The sequence below is a fragment of the Culicoides brevitarsis genome, chromosome 2 (assembly GCF_036172545.1).
Source record: "Culicoides brevitarsis isolate CSIRO-B50_1 chromosome 2, AGI_CSIRO_Cbre_v1, whole genome shotgun sequence".
Lineage (NCBI taxonomy): Eukaryota > Metazoa > Arthropoda > Insecta > Diptera > Ceratopogonidae > Culicoides > Culicoides brevitarsis.
The window spans coordinates 14,781,870-14,801,826 of record NC_087086.1 but is presented as its reverse complement, the minus strand read 5'-3'; the positions used below and the strand labels follow the sequence as shown (position 1 = coordinate 14,801,826).

At 30.6% G+C, this 19,957-nt stretch overlaps 4 protein-coding genes across 5 annotated transcripts; 2 read left to right on the top strand and 2 right to left on the bottom strand.

Annotated features, from left to right (window-relative positions):
• Positions 1-607: 607 nt before the first annotated feature.
• On the top strand, positions 608-6,667 carry LOC134828557 (uncharacterized protein C05D11.1-like). The gene is made up of 6 exons (XM_063841533.1): positions 608-743; positions 803-929; positions 1,034-1,100; positions 3,962-4,129; positions 4,183-6,411; positions 6,470-6,667. The coding sequence occupies exons 1-6, from the start codon at positions 608-610 to the stop codon at positions 6,665-6,667; spliced, it is 2,925 nt and encodes a 974-aa protein (XP_063697603.1).
• On the top strand, positions 6,532-19,001 carry LOC134830205 (protein vreteno-like). Of its 2 annotated transcripts, XM_063843610.1 has the most exons (3): positions 6,532-6,536; positions 16,730-17,045; positions 17,112-19,001. In XM_063843610.1, the coding sequence occupies exons 2-3, from the start codon at positions 16,762-16,764 to the stop codon at positions 18,952-18,954; spliced, it is 2,127 nt and encodes a 708-aa protein (XP_063699680.1). In that variant the 5' UTR covers positions 6,532-6,536; positions 16,730-16,761; the 3' UTR covers positions 18,955-19,001. The 2 variants fall into 2 exon arrangements, with proteins under 2 accessions (XP_063699680.1, XP_063699679.1); XM_063843609.1 differs by lacking the exon at positions 6,532-6,536 and having other exon boundaries at positions 16,668-17,045.
• Positions 7,545-10,653, bottom strand: LOC134828556 (muscle M-line assembly protein unc-89-like). Its single transcript, XM_063841532.1, has 4 exons — positions 10,599-10,653; positions 7,886-10,543; positions 7,678-7,826; positions 7,545-7,619 (listed from the first exon to the last, which is right to left on the bottom strand). The coding sequence occupies exons 1-4, from the start codon at positions 10,603-10,605 to the stop codon at positions 7,545-7,547; spliced, it is 2,889 nt and encodes a 962-aa protein (XP_063697602.1). The 5' UTR covers positions 10,606-10,653.
• Positions 11,679-15,448, bottom strand: LOC134831430 (NF-X1-type zinc finger protein NFXL1-like). The gene is made up of 4 exons (XM_063845157.1): positions 13,984-15,448; positions 12,765-13,303; positions 12,166-12,350; positions 11,679-12,103 (listed from the first exon to the last, which is right to left on the bottom strand). The coding sequence occupies exons 1-4, from the start codon at positions 15,336-15,338 to the stop codon at positions 11,687-11,689; spliced, it is 2,496 nt and encodes an 831-aa protein (XP_063701227.1). The 5' UTR covers positions 15,339-15,448; the 3' UTR covers positions 11,679-11,686.
• Positions 19,002-19,957: the final 956 nt, after the last annotated feature.

Below are 19,957 nucleotides of genomic sequence, written 5' to 3'. Positions count from 1 at the left end.
ATCAGATATCAATGAAAATCATCTTTAGAATGAATATATATTAACTTTTTGCTTTGAAATTCATCAAAATTTGGTTGAAAAGGACTTGTTGACTTAAATAAAAAAAGTAATTTTTGGCCTAATCAGATATAAAAAAAAATTTAAGCACTTTTCATGATTTTCCTGTTAAAATGTCAAAAACTTTTTTTACGATTTTTGAAAACGCAAACTTACCTACCTTTCAAAAAATTAATTTTAGCGCATAATAACTTTTTTTTTAGTTAATTTTGGCAGTTGTTGAACACTTGTTACCTAACATCTGCAATTTTCTTATTACCAACTAAATAGCTTACTATGTAGTAGAAGTAGTTACTACACCTTCCGTTAACTAGGCGGCATTGTTTTGTAGCAACACCAAATGCTTATTTATTCGCCTTACGAGGTACCTGTTAAACTAAATCGATTTACACATACCTACAATGTGCCTTGAAATTACTATGTCCTTTAGTAATCGTGTGACTGTCGCATTTTTGCTCCTCTTTTTTTTTTTATTAAAACAGTTCACTCGTTTTTTTTTTATTCGAAAAGCACTAAAAAATTTTGCATTTTTTTTCTAAAAAAATCAAAAATGGATTCATTTAATTTGATTGCTTCCGTAACTTTGAACGAAGAAATTGTCGTTGAAAGTTACAAATCTGAGACGGGATTTACTTTAATTTTGGCTCGCATGAAAGGACCTGTTATTCACACTTATTTCGTGATTCGTAAGTGAAGTGTTAACATTTAAAAATTGAAAAAAACTCATTTTTATGTCAATTCTTAGCTACTGAACGACATGATAATCCAGCTGTAGCTTTTACGTTAGAAGAACTTATTTTTAAAGGTTTCAATCGAGTTTCTCAACAAGGATTCGTTCACAAAATTTCAAACAAATATAGATATCAGACGAAGTAAGTGCAGCTAGTAATATAGTCATTCAATCAATAATTACGTACGCGAGGTGCTGAATTAATCATTCAATACGTTTATTTTTTCATTTTTTTTTTCGAAATAGAATACAAGACCATGCATGTTATGTGCTAGACATGGCATGTAATGAAGGAATAACAAATCTATTACCTGTATATTTGGATCATATTTTAAGCGGTAAGTGATTTTTGTTATAATTGTTTTATCTAATAAGAATTGTTTTTGACAAAAATTCAGAAAATGGAAACATGAATGAATATTTAATAGCTTTGAAACCCATCAAAAATTGGTTGAAAAGTGACTTTAGAAAAAAGTACGATTTTTGCTCCTCATATGATAAAATCGTACTTTTTTTTTATTTGATCAAAAATCGATCAGATATCAATGGAAATCAACTTTAGAATGAATATTTATTAAATTTTAGCTTTGAAACCCATCAAAAATGGGTTGAAAATTGAGCATGAAAAAAAAAGCTGAACCGGCTCAAATTGTAGGTTTTGGCATTAGAAACAACTTTTGTTTTGGACTTTTTCTAAATTCTGCGTTTCCGATGTACAGGCGCCATTTAAAGATGTGAGCGAAAAAAATTCATCAAAAAATAAATTCAGCCAAAATTTGTTATTTGATAGATGCTGAGATAAACTTTAAAATAACATTTTTCACGAAACCTGAAACTTCAAATGTCTATGGCAATTTCATGAGAAATTATGAAAGATTGAAAGGGTTGTCTTAAAGTGAAAAAATTAAATTTAATGGCCTAAGTTTAAAAAAAAATTTAAGCACTTTTCATGATTTTCCTGTTAAAATGTCAAAAACCCGAAAACGCAAACTTACCTACCTTTCAAAAAATTAATTTTAGCGCATAATAACTTTTGTTTTTAGTTAATCACAAACACTTGTTACCTAAATCTGCAATTTTCTTATTACCAACTAAATAGCTTACTATGTTGTAGAAGTAGTTACTACACCTTCCGTTAACTAGGCGGCATTGTTTTGTAGCAACACCAAATGCTTATTTATTCGCCTTACGAGGTACCTGTTAAACTAAATCGATTTACACATACCTACAATGTGCCTTGAAATTACTATGTCCTTTAGTAATCGTGTGACTGTCGCATCGTTCACTCGTTTTTTTATTCGAAAAGCACTAAAAAAAAATTTGCAAACCAAAAAATGGATTCATTTAATTTGATTCCGAACTTTAAACGAAGAAATTGTCGTTGAAAGTTACAAGTCTGAGACAGGATTTACTTTAATTTTGGCTCGCTTGTTAACATGAAACCAGCTTTTTTATTTCAAGGTTTTCTTTTGAACGTGCATAGTATAAGTCATTCAATCAATAACCCCAAACGTTTATTTTTTAAATCATTACAAGACCATGCATTTCAACAAGGATTCTATTGTCATAAAATTTCCAGTGTTTAAGAATGACTTCAAAAAGAATGAATGTAAATTTGCTAAAAATTTGTCAGAGGGCTCTAATTATCATTTTTTCATTTAATTACTCAAAACTGCGCAAAAAATTGAAACTGAAAAAAAAATTTTTGTTTTGATTTTTTATTCAAAAACTGTGTCAAAAACTTTGTCAAAGCAATTTTTGACAAATCTTGCTCCAAATGGATAAAAATTTGTCAGAGGGCTCTAATTTATCATTTTTAATCATTTTATAACTCAAAACTGCAAAAAAATTGAAACTGAAAAAAAAAATTTCTTTGACATAGTTTTGTTTTGAAAACTAAATCAAGAGCAAAACTAAATCAAAAAACTGTGTCAAAGCCATTTTTGTCAAATCTTGCTCCAAATGGATAAAAATTTGTCAGAGGGCTCAAATTTATCATTTTTAATCATTTTATAACTCAAAACTGCCAAAAAATTGAAACTGAAAAAATTTTTTTTCCTTTGACATAGTTTTGTTTTGAAAACTAAATCAAGAGCAAAACTAAATCAAAAACTGTGTCAAAGCCATTTTTGACAAATCTTGCTCCAAATGGATAAAAATTTGTCAGAGGGCTCTAATTTATCATTTTTAATCATTTTATTACTCAAAACTGCCAAAAAATTGAAACTGAAAAAAATTTTTTCCTTTGACATAGTTTTGTTTTGAAAACTAAATCAAGAGCAAAACTAAATCAAAAACTGTGTCAAAGCCATTTTTGACAAATCTTGCTCCAAATGGATAAAAATTTGTCAGAGAGCTCTAATTTATCATTTTTAATCATTTTATAACTCAAAACTGCAAAAAATTGAAACTGAAAAAATTTTTTTCCTTTGACATAGTTTTGTTTTGAAAACTAAATCAAGAGCAAAACTAAATCAAAAACTGTGTCAAAGCCATTTTTGTCAAATCTTGCTCCAAATGGATAAAAATTTATCAGAGGGCTCTAATTTATCATTTTTAATCATTTTATAACTCAAAACTACCAAAAAATTGAAACTGAAAAAAAATTTTTTCCTTTGACATAGTTTTGTTTTGAAAACTAAATCAAGAGCAAAACTAAATCAAAAACTGTGTCAAAGCCATTTTTGACAAATCTTGCTCCAAATGGATAAAAATTTGTCAGAGGGCTCTAATTTATCATTTTTAATCATTTTATAGCTTAAAATTGCTAAAAAATGAGGAGTACGAAAATGTGACTTGAGGAGTACAAAATTGTGAAATGAGGAGTACAAAAAAGCGTATGAATTAAAAAAATCCCATTTAAATACTGAAAAAGTTCAATAAACTTAAAATAATTTAATGACCTGGATTCAAAATACTAAAAAAAACTCTTTCGTTTGTTGCACTTGCGTCAATTACATTAATAAATAAATAGTTTAGTCTTTTTTTAACTTATGACGACTTACGATTAAGCACACATATCATTACTTTGACAAATAGACCTATTTTCATGTGAAATATGTGTCAAGGGATAATGTTGAATGTTTGTTAGAAAAACAATAATTACTGGCTATTAGCATATATCAAAACAACTATAACTCAGAATATCATTTCCATGTCATTTTTTGTAATTAGGAAATTGACAATATTGATCAAAACGAAGGAATAATTACTCCAAGGCTACTTATTGAAGAACATGATTGCAATGCGATGATAATACGTGAAGTTTACCGCCATCTATATCCAGAAACTGATTTTTTGTTAGAAGTACTTTCTATGAAGAAGGATTGTAGCATTGAAGAGGTAATTTATTAACTAACTAGCTCATTAACTAAAATTAACTTTGATTTCTATAGATTCGAGATTACCATACAAAACATTACGCTCCAGCTAATACAACAATTTTCATAGCTGGACCAATTGAACCTGATGAAATTTTTACTTCACTTCAGGATTTAGAAACAAAGATCAAGAGTGAAGAGCGAGAGAGCTTTGAAAGATCTTTTAACACTGAAATAACTCCTCTTGAAGAGAATATTGTTAAAACGATAGAATATCACAGTGAAGAAGAGTCAACAGGTTTTGTATGTCTTGCTTGGAGAGGACCAAACATCATCACAGAATATGAAAATTTTATTGCGTGTAAAATCCTATTGAAATATTTATGTGGTAGTTCAATTAGTCCCATTCAACGTTTAATGCTGGAAATTGAAAATCCATTAGCAAGTCATATTTCATATCAATTTATCGAGTGTTTAGAAGTAATTATGTTGATTAATTTAAGTGGCATCAATTTAGATAGAATATCAGAAGTCGATGAGAAACTAATGGAGGTTTTGAACGGAATAGTTGAAGAGGGGATTGACATGAAACGAATGGAAACAATAGTCAAATCAGAGCTAATAGAATTCCAAAATAGCTTAGAAAGAAATCCATACTTGACAGTTTTTGAAAAACTTTTACCTACAATGATTTATGCTGAAGAAACTGCGAACGAAGAAATGATTCAAAAACGACTATGCTCCGAAGATCTTTTTGCTGAAATGCTTGAAAAACCTAACGAATACTGGATTGAAATTTTACTACAATACTTTATCAGTGGGAAACATGTTACTATTGAAGCGATTCCTAGTACAGAAAAGTTAGAAACTTCAACTGAAGAACAAGAAGAAGAACAACCTCTAAATGACCTTGAAGATTTATTGATTGAAACTCAAAGTAATGAAGATCCAATCAGTGAAAAAGAAGAACCTTCTCCAGATGAAACAACTTCAGATCCTGATGGTTTCCTATGGAGCCTTCGATACTGCTCTTCAAAAGGTTCAAATCCTCCAAATATAAATTTACAAAAGATGCCATTTTACACAGAAGCTTATGACTTATCTACCAGCTTTGTTCATTTAAGTTTGACCATTAACACTGATTCTGTTCCAACTGATCTTCGATTGTATCTGCCGCTGTTCATTGAACTACTGATCAAAAGTCCAATTGAAATAGATGATGAAATAGTTTCCATAGATGAAATCACTTCATTGATGGAAGAAGATTTGATTTCAGTTTCAACTAACATTGGTATTCAATCCGTTGAAGTTCCACAAAGTTTCCTTCCTTATTCAAATCATCTTCAACTATCGATGCAAGTTCAAATGGAAAAGTATGAAAGCGGAATCAACTGGTTGCACAAACTTTTGCACAAATCAACTTTCGTTCAAGATCGAATCAAAAGTTGCTGTATGAAACTCTTGAACCAAATGGTTGAAACCAAGCGAAATAACAAGATCATTTGTCGTCAAATCATTGATGCGATGTTCTATGATCCAACAAGTAACATTCGTTTACATTCAATCCTAAAGCAACAACAATTTCTGAGCGAAGTTTTATCCAAAATTGAAGAAGATCGAACCGAAGAGATCATTGAACAACTAAACCTCTTACGTGACATTTTGTTGAACCCAAATAACAACATTTCAGTTCATATCGCAACTGATTGGAGCAAACTAGCAAGTTTTGAAATAGATCTTCTTGAACCTTGGACCAACGCATTTCCACAAATTGAACTTGATGACGTTCCAAAGAAACTTTATGTTCTCCCGGATTTTGTGTTCTTTGAACTTCTAGCTTTGCCAGAAGAGGTTAATGGAGTTATCATTGGTCGAAGTTCGTCTCAAAGTTCGCATCTTTTTCAAGCAGTTCGTAGCATCAACGATTACCGTGATACTGATTTGCCTGCTTTGATAGTTTTGTTAGAATATTTGACACAACCTGAAAGCGCAATTTATCGTAGTTTGAAAAGCAAAGGTTTGGCGTGTGATTTTTCCATTAATGTTTATCCCAATGAAGGACTTCTTGTTTTGAGTGTTTTGAAGTCGAAGCATATAGTTCAAACATATCATTTAATAAAAGCAATCATTGAAAAGCATTTAGAAGAAACTTTTGAACTCAGTGAACGCCATCTTGAAATTGCAAAGAATTCAGCACTGTACAATGCTGTGAATAGTGAAGGCACAATAGCTCAACTTGTGATGCGATCTATCATAGTTGGTTTTCAGGAGGTTCCATATGATTGGAATAAAGTTTTTATCAAGGTAATGTTCGATCTGAATTGAATCCTTAAATGTTTCTAAATCTAATTGAAAATTTTAGAAGCTTCAAAGAGTAACTGTTGAAGACTTAAAGGAAGTTGGTCAAAAGCATTTAACGAATTTATTAAGTGCAGATTCTCGTGTAGCATGTATTTGTCCTTTAGAGAAAACAGAAGAAATTCAAAGTGGTCTAAATGAGTTGGGAATGAATCTTCAAGTTGAACCATCTTTGAACGAAAGTATTTTGGCAAATTTTTAATTTAAAATTTTTGACTTGTGACAGTTTGATGAATAAAGTGAGCTTTTAACGCACAAATTATATTTTTGGAGTTTTATTTTTTTAAAAGTGAAGTTCTTGATAAATATTTTTTTTTAATATTTAAGTATTGTTGAAAAGTTAAGATTCTAGTTGAAGGCAAGTTGCTTGATTCATTGTTTTTTATTATTTTTTGTTAAAAAAAGTCGACTTAAAATCAAATAAATTGTTTAAGCAAAAATTTGTAAATTTTTTATTTTTAAAATGTTAGAAAACACCTAAAATTGGTTAAAAATCATTTTAATTTGTTTTTTAAATTTTTTAATTTTTTTTAAAATTTTTTTTTATTTTAATTTTTTTTTTTTTAAATATTTTATTAAATCTATTAAAAATTAAAAATTTCAATCAAAAATCTATTTTTACTATTAAATATTTCAAAAAAATAAAAAAAAAATTAAAAATAAAAAAGATTTAAAAATTATTTTTTTTTTATTTTTAAGAAAAATTATTATTTATTAAAAAATTGGAGAAATTTTTTATTAAAAAAAATAAAATTAAATTTAAAAATATTTTTAAAAATTAAATCTTTTCAAATGAAATTTTTTTTTAAAAAAATGGAAAAAATATTCCAGAAAAAAATTAAATTTATTTAAAATTTTTTTTTTTAGAAAAACAATTTCTACAAGAGTCAAAAAAAGTATCAAATAATAAAAAAAATAAATATTTTTAAAAATTGCACTTGCCTTAAAACAAAAAAAAAAATATTTTTTAAATGCATTAAAAATTGTCATTTTTTATTTTCTTTCGAAACAGTACAAAAATTCAATATTCATATAATATTAAAAAAAAACATCAAATATAACAAACAAACAGACAAACTTCATTTAGTATTCGTAAATAAATTAAAATTATACGACAAATCAGTTTTTCCTTGTAAAACTTTTTGCTGTAAATTCTGTAAAAAAAAATTTTTTTTAATTTTTCTTTGAATTTTAATTAAATTTTAATGTTACCTTATTAAACATATCCAACAAAACCCGATGTTTCCTCTTCAAATTATTCAACTTTTCAACTTCTTTCTTTTTCAGCACTTCCGGTAAATTTTGGTATTGTTTCAGCGAATGGAGTTTCAAGGCTCTTGTACTGAATAATCTCTTTTGAGCTAAAAAAAAAATCGAATTTTTAAAGAAAACATTTTTTTTTTCAAATTTTTGCACATACCTAACGGAGGTGGCGGTAATTTTCGTAACTTTTCCTTCAAACAAGTTTCTGACGTGAGCAGCAACAGTTTTTGTCGTTGTTCGTTCCTTAACTGCCTCAGTCTTCGCAGTTCTTTTATACATTCGTTACGTTCATCCATCGCTTGGAGAATTTTCGGTCTCTTTTCTCCCAAATATTCTTTGAGCGTTTGACCTGGCAAGCGTTCGTCATTTTCTTTTGGTGCGAAATCTTTGTCAAAAACGATTGAATAAGCTTGAGCTTGTAGACAATTTGTTTGAATTTGCTTGTTAATTTGAGTTTTGTTGATAATTTGAGGTTTTTGCGCGTCCTCAGGGCTTTTATTCTCAAAATATGGCGAAATTCGTCGCAGCGAATCCGTGGTTTGGGTTTCCGTATGTTTTTTTGGCTCAACATACGGTTTACTTGAAGTCCCTGATGCCCCAGAAGAAGCCCTTGACGAAAGTTTTCGCAATCTTTCATTGTCCGAAGCACTTTTTCCCGTCGTTCCGTAAGGCTTTGTGTAATTTTTACTCACGGAATCCACTGAATCATACAATTTTCCATGCTGATTCACATATTGCTCCATGAAATTTTCCTTCCTTTGCACCAAATTATTGTCCAAAGACGTCGGCGTGCCTAATCTCGACCTTCCTTTTTCCTTAAAATTAATATTTTCATAAATTTTTTCCGTATTTTTCGTTTTTCGCATTTCCGATTGGACTTTTTCCTTGATTTGGGCTAAACGATCAATTTCTTTTTCAATTGTCAGGAGCTGTTGCAACTTTCGTTTCATACTTTCGCCATCACGTAACGTCGAAGTCGACGAGGAACTTTCTTTCGAGGCAAAATTAGCACTTGTTGAACTCGAAATATGCGTCGATGACGAACTTTTTTGATTTTCATAGGAAATTTCCGAATGAGTCATCGGTTTTAAGGTTTCCTTAACGAAATTTTGCAGCAAAAAACTTTTTTCGAAGGTATCGTGAACATTTTCTGCCGAACTGTATACCGGAATTTCCTCACTGGCATCAGTTTTTGCGGATTTTTCTTCTTTTTCGTTAGTTTTAGGAGAGATTTCTGCGTGAAAGCTCTTAATTTTGCGATAAGAAGTCGATTCTGATATCGTTGAGGAGCTACAAGACCCAATTTTGGTCAAAATTTCCTCACTTTTCTCCAATGAAGCGAGTTTGAAGATTTTTTGCATCAATTTTTTGATGAGAGATTTCTTCATGGCATTTTTCATGGTCTTCGAATCGAGTACGGAGTTCATCAGAGCGATGGCCATTTGGAGTTCTTCATCTACGGGAGGAGATGTGTCTTCGGTAGACTCTCTACTGCTATCCGTTGATGACTTTGGTGGCGGTTTCGGCAGTTTTTTCGGGGATTTATGCTTTTTTTGAGGCGTTTTCAGTAAAATTTCTTCCTTTATCTCGTTTTGCGGACCGATAAACGTGAAACTTCCCGATTCCATGCTCGTTTGTTCATCATTTTCGGCAGTTTTAACAACTTGCAGCACTTGTTCCGTCTCCGAACTTTTATTTAAAGCCTCGACGGGCTCATGAACGGTCACATCTTGCATCGATTTGAAGGGCGTCACTTGCACCGATTTGTTTCGAAGCTCATGAAGAGTCGTCTGGATGATTTTTTCGGTGAATTTTTTGCGTGGCGCATCCATCGGAGTACTTTGCGCATCTGGTAAGAACATTTTCGGGGCGAATTTCGGCTCTGTCGCGTACTTGTCCTTGTATTTCGTGTAAACTTCCATCCAGTTTTCGTTGTTTAGGGAGCGTCTTCGTGCCTGACGAGGTGTCGCGTCATCCTGCTTGCCCGGGGAATTTTTTACGATGACAATTTGATCGCTCGAGGACAGCCCCTGTTTGCGCATGTACGACTTAATGGCCTTCTTTTCCGTATTTGACAACGCCGATTGGTCACAAATTTGGAATTCTTGACTGTAACCGACGTCCGCGAGGGAATCCCATTCGAGACGATGCTCTTTTGACGTCACACTTTCATTGGGAGACGTTTGCCATTCGTCATTTTTAGAGTCATCCAATTTTTTGGGGTGACTTATGTTCGGTTTTATCGGCTCATCAGCGGATTCTTGCTGTTCGGGACACGTTTGAGTCTCGACGCAGTACAAAATTTTCTGTTGTGTCACGTAAAGTTGCGGTAATTGCGGCACCGGAGGATTTTCCGCAGGAATTGGGACAGAAACTACCGAAGAAATTGGCTGTGGCGGCAAAGAAATCTCAATTTTCGACAATAAATTCAAATTTACATTCTTTTCTGTAGGTAATTCAGCGATCCCAGAGAGTTCATCTGTCATCGCTGACGATTCTTTAACCGGAGTCGTGGCATCGACCGACTTATGTGCGACAATGGCATGATGTTCACACGAAAATTCCGTCGAATTACGTTGACTTTTGTTGATTTCGCAATCACTTAATTTCAAGTTTGTCAAGGATTTGGCGAATTCGCTGCTGATATTTTCCGTTTCAGGGTTTTCGGTGTTCAAACAAGTCTCGCTGGAGGTCCGATGAGACTTTGACAATTTGCTGTTGCGGAAATATTTTTCCAAACCACGATTTTTGGCGAAACGGTTGTAATAGTCGAGAGCTGAGCTCGATAAATATTCGTTGCTTCCGGATTTCTTGACTGAAATTTAAAATTTTTGATTATTTTTTGTTAAAATTGCGAGGAAAAAACTCACGAGGCATTTTATGCTCCAAGAAATTAAAGCGTTTTAATTAATTTTTGGACTATTTCGTCGTTTCTCTGGTTGTAAGGCAACGAAATTACTGTAAACAAAGGGGTACTGGTTTTTGACGATGACGCCTTGACGTGACGTATGGGAATGCGGTTACCCATGGAAATGTATGAAACTACACTGAACGACGCAGTTACCAATACATCATTATATTTTCAGGTAGAAATAAATTTTTTCGTGTTAAAATGTTTCAAATAGGTACCAAATTCAAAAATTTTTATGAAATATCGAGGGAAATTTGAGTTTTAGTCTCAAGATTTAAAATAAAAAATTCAACATAGGCCGTTCCAAATTTTTTCCGATGTTTTTGTCCCAAAACTTTTTTTCCAAATGGAGGGGGTTAAAAAAAAAAAAAGTTTTGAAATGCTTTTTCATACAAAATGACCAATTTTTAACAAATTTGGGCCCTTTATGAATATTTTAGTAGTTTTTGTGGTATTTACATTGAGATTTGATGATTTAAAATTGATCTGAAAGTATTTCAAGTTAAAAATTTTAAAAAAAAATTTTGAATTTTTTTTTATGATATTATTTTTTTAACTTTAACTGAAATGTTGTTAAATCAATTGTAATTAACAAATATCAATGTAAAAAAAAAACTTAAAGCAACATAAATATTGATAATCGTTCAAAAATTGTTAGAAAATTTTCATTTTGTATGAAAAAGAGTGTTTCAAAAAATTTTTTTTTTATTTTGCCCCCCCATTGAGTTTCAAAAACTATTGAGTTTCATTTGGAGCGGCCTTATTATAGTTATATTTTATTATTTAAAATCGATTTTACAGTAATTTCAAGTTAAAGTTTTAAACGGTTAACAATTTTTTTAAAATTTTTTTTTTAAGAATATTTTTAAAGAAGTTAAAATACAATTTTTATATAAAAATTCTTGAAAATTGAAAATATATTTAAAAATTATGAAAATACACCAAAAAACGGCCAAATTTTTGATAAAAATTTTTTAATTTAAAATTTATAAAATTAAAATGTGATTTTTTAAAATTTTATTTGTGTTAACTACTTATTTTAATTATTTAGTACAAGTAAAGATACAAAGAAATTAAAACTATTGTCAAAATAATAAAAATGATCAATATGATCATTTTTGTGTCAAATGTTTTTTTCTCTTCTTCAACAACATTTTTAGCTTTTTTCTTATGTTGTTTTTTCTCAAAAATTTTCTTATAAGACTCCAATTCTTTTTGAAATTCCAGCTCTTTCTTCTCTTTTTCGCGTAATTCTTCCAATTCTCTTTCCTTTGACTCTAATTTTCGTTTTTCATCACACGATTCGTCACATTTTAGCTTGAAGCCTGCTCGTATTTTTTCACAGGAAATATCAGCTTTACGATTTTTGCATTTGCAGTACATTTTCTTCTTCTTTTTGCAGGAATCAGCATTTGGACATTCTCCTTCATGGCAGTCCGAGGTGCATTGATGACCACAATCGTACTAAAAATGATGAAAAATTAATTTAGGTTTTTAAAAAAAATATTTTTTTGATGGATAATTACATTTTTAGGACAACGGTTTCCACATGATAAAATTTTTTGTCTTTTTTGTTGCATCGAATTTTCGTCGAGGTCCATGTTGAAATCAGAACACTTGAAAACTAGCAAACTCAGACCACAGTGACATTTGGCTTTGATTGTTGCAATGCATGGTTTGCATTCGTTTACGTGACAACTTTGGTTGCAAGCTGAAAAATGTAAGAAATTAAATATTAAATTTTTCATTGAATTATTTAAAAAAAAAATAAAAATAAATAAATTAAAAAAATGCAATTTTTTAAATTAATTTTAATTAAAATATTTAAATTAAAATTTTAATTAAAATAAATTTAATTTAAAAAAAAAATATTAATTAAAATTTAAAATTAATTTAATTTTTTAATTAAATTTAATTTTAATTTATTATTTTTTTAATTTGTTTAAATAAGTTTAATTTAAAAAAATTAATTAATTAAAATTTTAAAATTAATTATTTTTTTTAATTAAATTAATTATTTTTTTAATTTAATTTAACTTTAATTAAATTTTAATTTAATTTTCTACTAAAAATTTTTTGTTTTTTAAAAGTTTTTGAGCTTATTTTACATAAATTTGTAACTTACGATGTGTACATCCATCAGGTCTTTTCTTTTCACAGCCACGATCACATTTCGCACAATTTTCATCTTGCTCCCACATATTCACATCTTTCACTGAATGGCATTCCTTGTCACATTTGTGATTGCTGCAAGAAAGTTTTCTACCACAAGGACGACCACAAGATGTTGGCTTCGAGTTCCAACAAGGCCATAAAGCTGTTTCATGTCCTCCTATGCAACCAACGGGAACTTTTGCTTGACATTTTGGATGATCGAGTTTTTTGAATTCAACTCGTTCGACGGCGTACTCTCCAGGCATGCTCGGCTTAAAATTCGCTTCTTTTATCGAGACTTTGACAAAATCGTGGCATTTGGCTTTGCATGAATGACTGCAGGGAAGAGCTTCGTTGCACATTTCGTCACACGGAGGACATTCGCCAAAATGACAAAAATGTTTATTTTGATGCCGGCATTTTGATTTAACGGTGCACGGTTGTCTGCATTTTGGCGGTTTTGATTTTTTCTCACGACCGCACATTATGAGCTTGGTTGTCGATCCGCATCTGTTTGAATTTTTTAGGAAATTTTGTTAGTTTTCTCTTTTTGGGCTGATTTATTCAATAAAAGAAAATATTTTCGATTTTTGAATATCTTGAATCAGAAGTTTTTATATGGATTCAATTCAAATTCAAAAAAGCTTCAAAAATTACAAAATATTTGTATTTTTGTCATAAAAAATGGTGCATTGGGCTTTAGAATAGAATGTGCATTGGGATAAAAATTTCAGAATGCACACTGGGACAAAAAAAATTAAGTTTATGATTTTTTAATGAAGAAAGGCCCTAAAAAGTTACAAAAAACGAAAATTTTTAAAATTTCAGAAAAGAAATACGCATGAGACACCAAATTTTCTTGTTTGCTAAAATTTTGAAAATTTTTTGTTTTTTTTTTAACTTTTTAGGGCATATATTTTTATTCTTTCAAAGTTTCTTTTAGAATTTTGTCCCAAAGCACAATCTGAAAATTTGTCCCAATGCACATTTTTTTCTATTTATTTTTTCAACTTTTTTTTAACGATTAATTAATTTAATTTTCGTTATTTTCAAATTTTTAATTCCAAATTGTAGGAAAATTAAACTAAAATTTCCCAAAATAGTAAAAAATTATTTTTTAACGCAACCAAAATAATGCAAAAGGTCTGATATCGAAAACATTTTCATCTCTTGAATTATTTTCTACTTACTTGCACTTAATTTCACTCTGTTTATTGCACGGATAACAAGGACCCAAATGCCCACACAAACTCGTGCACTTGTGCTTACCACAAGACAACAATTTCCCGCATGGCTTTTCGCAAATCGTCTCATGATCATCGTTCGGACAACATTTTTTATTACAAGCATGTTTTTTGCATGTCCTCAACCTTTTGCACTTTGTTTCGCAAAAAAACGCCTTCGAACAAGCAATTTCCTTGGTAAACAGCCCACATCGACATGCCTTCGGAACAATAATTTGGCATTCGGGACACGGACCAGCGTGACATTGAGAAATGCATTTATGCGATCCGCAATCTAGGACTTTCTCGCAAGTGTCTTCACACGAAATTTTTGAATTTTCACAACTTCCAGTAAATTTTTGCTTTCCACAAGGACACGTCATGGAAAGTCCCACGCTACAAGGTCCACAATTCCCGTCGCAACAGATTTTTTTGCATTTATGAACGCCACAGCTGTAATTTTTGTCACAAATTTTCGTGCATTTTAATGTTCCTTTGAAACACGGAAGTTTTTCGGTTTTACTGCCACAAGAACACGTTTGGACTCGCGTTTTGGTGCACGGCGGACACGTTTCGTGACACAAATCCTCACAAAAATGCCCACATTCGAGTTTTTTTCCGCACGGCTTGAAACAATTCCACTTTTTCTCGAAACATCGAATTGTTTTTAGCGGAGATTTGCCGCATTCGCAGGAAACTGTGATCGTCTGAGGACACGGAGGGCAACTTGCAGGATGGCAAAGTAACAAACACTTGTGTTGGCATCCCAGTTTTTTCATGCAAACGTTTCCGCAACTATGGGGCAAAATCCATTCTTGGTATTCCGGCTCGATTTGCTTCGCGCAAAAGCAAAAATAGTCTCGTGGAATCTCTGACGAAGCATAAGACTCGCGACATTTTGGACAATTCCATTCCAGCGGACTTTCATCTTTCGGAATGTATTGCCCGGCAGAGTTGTAGTACCCTTCGTCGGTCTCCTTGAATCGTTTTTTCTGCAAAACGCTGTCGTTGCCCCATCTTTGGATGCAGTTTAGATGGAAAAAGTTGTAACAATTTGTGCAGGACCAAATTCTGTCGGCTCTTTTGATCTTTGAAATGCAAATTAAGCAAACACTTCCGCAGAGAAAAGCGTTCGTTAAGGACTCGATGGATTCTTTGTAAGAATTGTTGTCTAAGTTGCGAAAGACGCCGTCGAATACTTTTTGTTCAATTGGTTCTTCATCATCACTGCTTTCGTAACCATTTGCTACGTGTCGCGATTCCGGTTGATTTTTTGCTGTCTTTGATGTTCCATTAATTTTGGTTTTGGTTTTGCTAGCCATTTTTTTTAAAGTTTTCTTTGACGCGATTTAAGTATTTATTTATTGTCGGTGATGATTTGTTTTTAAAAATTAGCGATTTTTGAGTAAAGTTATTGTTAAAAAGGAGTTTTAGAATATTTTATAAGCACATGAAGTGAAGCGATTTGAATTTGATAATAGTTTTGTAAACAAACTTGAAAGTTAATTCAAATGGTTTTTAAATTTTTTGACATTAGCGTATTTTGAGACATTAAAAAAATTATCTGATTTTTTTTCTTTCATTTGATTTTTGATTAAATTCTTATTATTTGGCTATTATTTTTAACAAAAATCCAAACCTTAAAACACAAATTCAGCAAAAAAAAATTTAATGCCTTTCTATTCAGCTTTTGAAATTTTGCAAATGCTTGTATTCAGCATAAGAATTTTTCAAAAATTATATTCAGCTTAAATTTATTTTATTATTTTATTTTGCTAAAGATTCTCTTAAAAATCTGTTTATTCAGCAAAGAAGATTTTGATAATCTTTTACTAATAATCTTATCAGCTTCAGATTTTTTAGACGTTTTTGAAGATCTTCGTATTCAGCTTCAGAAATGTCTTAAAAATTTATTCAAATGAATGTTCAGCTATAAGAATTTGTAAAAAAACGTGATTCAGCAAACACTTTTTAAAAAGTTTGTATATTCAGCTATCAAATTTCTTAAAAAATTCAATTCAGCAAATTTTTTAAAATAATGTTTGTATTCAGCTACAAGAAATTTCTTTAGCAAATTTTTATTCAGCTACAGAATTAGTTTTAAATCTTTTCATTTAATTTGTGTTTGGATATATTTTTTGGAAAGTCATAGAAATTTGAAAAAAAATTGAATTCAGCTATAAAAATTCATTAAAGTTTGTTTATTCAGCAAAATTATTTTGTATGAATATTTTTATTCAGCAAAAAAATTTTGTTAAATTCTAATAATATAAAATAGTTTTGAATTCATCTTTAGAAATTTTTAAAAATTTTGTTATTCAGCAAAGAATTTTTTGAAGACTTTTGTATTCAGCTATAGATTTTTCAAAAAATTGTAAATTCAGCTATAAAAATTTAAAAAAAAAGTTCAGCTTAGTTCTCTAATATTTCTGAATTCAGCAACCAAAATTTCCAAAATTTCTTGTATTCGAAAAATATCTTCAAATTTAATTAATAATTTTATGAGGAAAGGACAATAAGACCAAAGAAGAGCAATTTTTCTCCAAAATGTCTTTCATTCCTAATGTACATTTCTGCATTCGTTCGTCTCATAATTTTCAACCAATCACGGAGGTCAAATTTCAAAACAAAACAATGCGGCAAAAGTGATTTTTCAGCAGTTCCTTATCAAAAAATGTTAAAAAAGTAACAAAAACGTACTGAATTAAATAAGAAAAAACTGAAAAATTAACAATTTCCTTAAAAATGGAACAACCAAAACCAAAAATCGACGAAAACCTGAACGAAATGGACAATGCCATGAAAGAAGACTTTGAGCAACTCAATGAATATTCCATCGACGAACCGGGAGGTTTACTCGAGGACGGGCGCCGTTGCAAGATAATCATCACGAATGTGTCTCGTCACTTCACAACGCGAGCCATTCGTAACTTGTGCGGCGAATTTGGCGTCGTCATTTCCATGAATGGCCCATTTCCGATGAACAACAGCAATAATTATTTATTTTTCGTGACTTTTGAGACGATTGAGTGAGAAATTTTTTGAAATTTCCTTTAAATTTAATTTTCAAACAATTTTTTCAATTTTTTTTTTAGTGGAGCTCAAAACGCCATCGAACAAATAAATCGCATTTGCAAACCAATGCGAGCAGATTTCTCCAAACCTCGTGAGAAAAATGACCAGATATCGTCTTCTAACAAGTCTCTCGATAAAATTTCCGATCACGAAGGACCAAATATGAAAATTCGCAAGTTTCCGGTTCCGCTGTTGGAAAAATATGACTTTAAATTTCCAAAAAGTGACGAAATGCGGTTTTCCAAGGATCATTTTTTGAACAGAGACTTATCGAAAGTTGACCCGGACCTTTTGTTCTTCAATGAAACAGCTTTATGTGACATTCTGACACTCGACGAAGACATCGAAGAGCTCCAATCGGTCACGGATTCGTACAAATTGGAAAATTTCATATGGTCCTACAAGTTTTCGCAACAAGACGAAGCTCGGATCAAGAAATTTTTGAAAAATTCAGCAGGAACGTATGACGAAATCCATGATATTCACTCGAAACGCAATGAAAAATTCGAAAAACTGCGTGAAAAGTTGGGAGAATGCAAATTTTGTAAGAATTTAACGACGCGCAAATCGAAAATTACGGAAAATTTCTTTTGTTCCGTCGTTTGTCAGCAAAAATTTGATCTAGGAGTGACTGAAACGACAGAAAATGAAGAAAAAATCAAAGAAAATTTCTGTTTGATGTATTTTCCGTTGGATAAAAATGTAAATTATGTCATCATAACTGCGATAATTGCTCAAAATGTCGTTTATGTTCGTCCCAGCGACTTATCGACAACGACAAAGTATTATCGACTACTCGAGGAAGTGAACGAAAAATGTCAAGATGCTCCAATAATCCTAAAAACACCCAAAATTGGAGAACTCATAGCTGTCAAAACGGAAAATGGCAATTTTTTCCGAGCAATCATCTTGAAAAATGACAGTCCAGCAAAAATTCGCGTTGCATTTTTGGATACCGGAGAGGTTTCGTACCAAAAACGAGCTCAACTCCGAAAATTACCTCAAAATTTGTGGTCTTTACCGATTTATGTCCACAAAATTGTCCTTTCTGACGTGCCAACTTCATATTTTAATCTCAACGCTGTCAAATATCTCTCGAAAATTGCATTCCGACAAGGACAGCGAGAACTTTTGATCAAATTTGATGACTTGAAACACTCCGCCCGACTTTATCAACAAGATATTTGCTTAAATGTCGAGCTAAAAAGCATCATAAAAATCAAAAAACCCTCCGGAACGCATTTTAATGTCACCGACATCCCAAGTGTCGACACAAAAAATGAAGAAAATCAAAAATTGATGATTTTAGAAAATGCGATGATCGCCAAGGGTGAGATTTCGTGCATCAACGTCGATTATGTGAAAAAATTGGAAATGTTGCATGAAAAAATCCAAAGTTACGGAAAATCTTTAAAATTAGCAAAGGATCACATGTACACGCCAGGTCACAATGAAGTCGCTTTAATAAGAATTGGCGATGTTTGGTTTAGGGCAATTTGTTTTGAAATTGTCGGCGATAAACATCCCACAATGGAGTCCTTGGACTTTGGATTTTTTACGATGTGTCACATTTCGAACATTGTCGAGTTGCCACGGAAGCTGCTGGATCGTTGTTATATGCAAAATTATTGCATTCATGATGCGCAGCGATATTCGGAAGTGTTGGGTGATGAAAAAAACGGAAAAATTGAGAAAATTAAGGAAATGTTGCCGTTGGGCAAAGTCATAACTGCGGAAAAAATCGTGAAAAATGACGAAGAAGATCTTTTATTCATTCATTCCAAAGAGATTTGTGACGTTTTTGAAGGGCTTTGTGAGGCTCCGGAAGTCAAAGAGGGCTCCAAAGATGAAAACAGGCTGTAATAAATAAGAAATAATTTTTTTTACATAAGAATAATAAAATTTTGATTCCTTACCAATTTTTGAAATTTTTTGTTTTGTATAATAATTTTATGAATTATTTTTTAATTTTTTTCTCTAAAAAATTTTGGATTTTCTTATATTTTTTAGATTTGAAATTTGAAACTATTTTTTAACTTTTTTGTTCATAATTCTTAACAAAAATATTTTTTTAATAAATTGAGAATTCTTGATAAATATTTTTTCATAAAAATTAATTTTTTTTTTCATGAAAATGTTATAGTTTTTTTTTTTTACTTTTTTCAATTTATAAGAATTTTTGTATTAAGAATTTTATTTTAACATGAATTTTCTTCTCTAAAAATATTTTCAAAAAAAAAAAAATTGTTTAAAATTTTAACTTGAAATGCTGTAAAATCGATTTTAAATAATAAAATCTCAATGTAAGTTGTACCTTAAAAACGACTAAAATATCAATAAGAGACCAAAAGTTTTTTAAATTTTATCATTTTTTATGATATTTTTTTTATATTAAAAATTATCTTTCAATTTTTGTATACAAAAAATTTTACAATTTTTTAAATTATTTTGGCCGCTCTAAATGTTTTTCTATGTTTTTGTCCCCTGCCCCATTTCAAAAGCCGAAAATTCAATGGAACAAAATAAAAAAAAAGTTAAAAATTTCGTCAAAATTGACCATTTTTTGGTCTTTTTCCATACTTTTTCAAGGAATTTTCAAAAAAAAAATTTTAAATATTTTCAAATTTAAAAAATTTTTGTATTGAAAAACGAAATTTAACATGAATTTTCTTCTCTAAAAATATTTTCAAAAAAAAATATTTTTCAAAATTTTTTGACAGTTATTTTTATAAAATTTTTTTGTTTAAATTTTTAACTTGAAATACTCTGAGATCAATTTTAAATCATCAAATCTCAATGTAAATACCACAAAAACTACTAAAATATTCATTAAGAGCCCAAATTGGTTAACATTTTGTCATTTTGT

Coding starts and splice junctions, on each gene's coding strand:
- LOC134828557 (XM_063841533.1), top strand. CDS start 608: ATGGATTCATTTAATTTGATTGCTTCCGTAACTTTGAACGAAGAAATT. Junction 1,101..3,961: donor GAATAACAAATCTATTACCT/GTATATTTGGAT, acceptor TTTTGTAATTAG/GAAATTGACAATATTGATCA. Junction 4,130..4,182: donor AGGATTGTAGCATTGAAGAG/GTAATTTATTAA, acceptor TGATTTCTATAG/ATTCGAGATTACCATACAAA.
- LOC134830205 (XM_063843610.1), top strand. CDS start 16,762: ATGGAACAACCAAAACCAAAAATCGACGAAAACCTGAACGAAATGGAC. Junction 17,046..17,111: donor GTGACTTTTGAGACGATTGA/GTGAGAAATTTT, acceptor TTTTTTTTTTAG/TGGAGCTCAAAACGCCATCG.
- LOC134831430 (XM_063845157.1), bottom strand. CDS start 15,338: ATGGCTAGCAAAACCAAAACCAAAATTAATGGAACATCAAAGACAGCA. Junction 13,304..13,983: donor CAGAGTGAAATTAAGTGCAA/GTAAGTAGAAAA, acceptor AAATTCAAACAG/ATGCGGATCGACAACCAAGC. Junction 12,104..12,165: donor GAAACCGTTGTCCTAAAAAT/GTAATTATCCAT, acceptor CATCATTTTTAG/TACGATTGTGGTCATCAATG.
- LOC134828556 (XM_063841532.1), bottom strand. Junction 7,827..7,885: donor ATTACCGCCACCTCCGTTAG/GTATGTGCAAAA, acceptor TTTTTTTTTTAG/CTCAAAAGAGATTATTCAGT. Junction 7,620..7,677: donor TGTTGGATATGTTTAATAAG/GTAACATTAAAA, acceptor TTTTTTTTACAG/AATTTACAGCAAAAAGTTTT.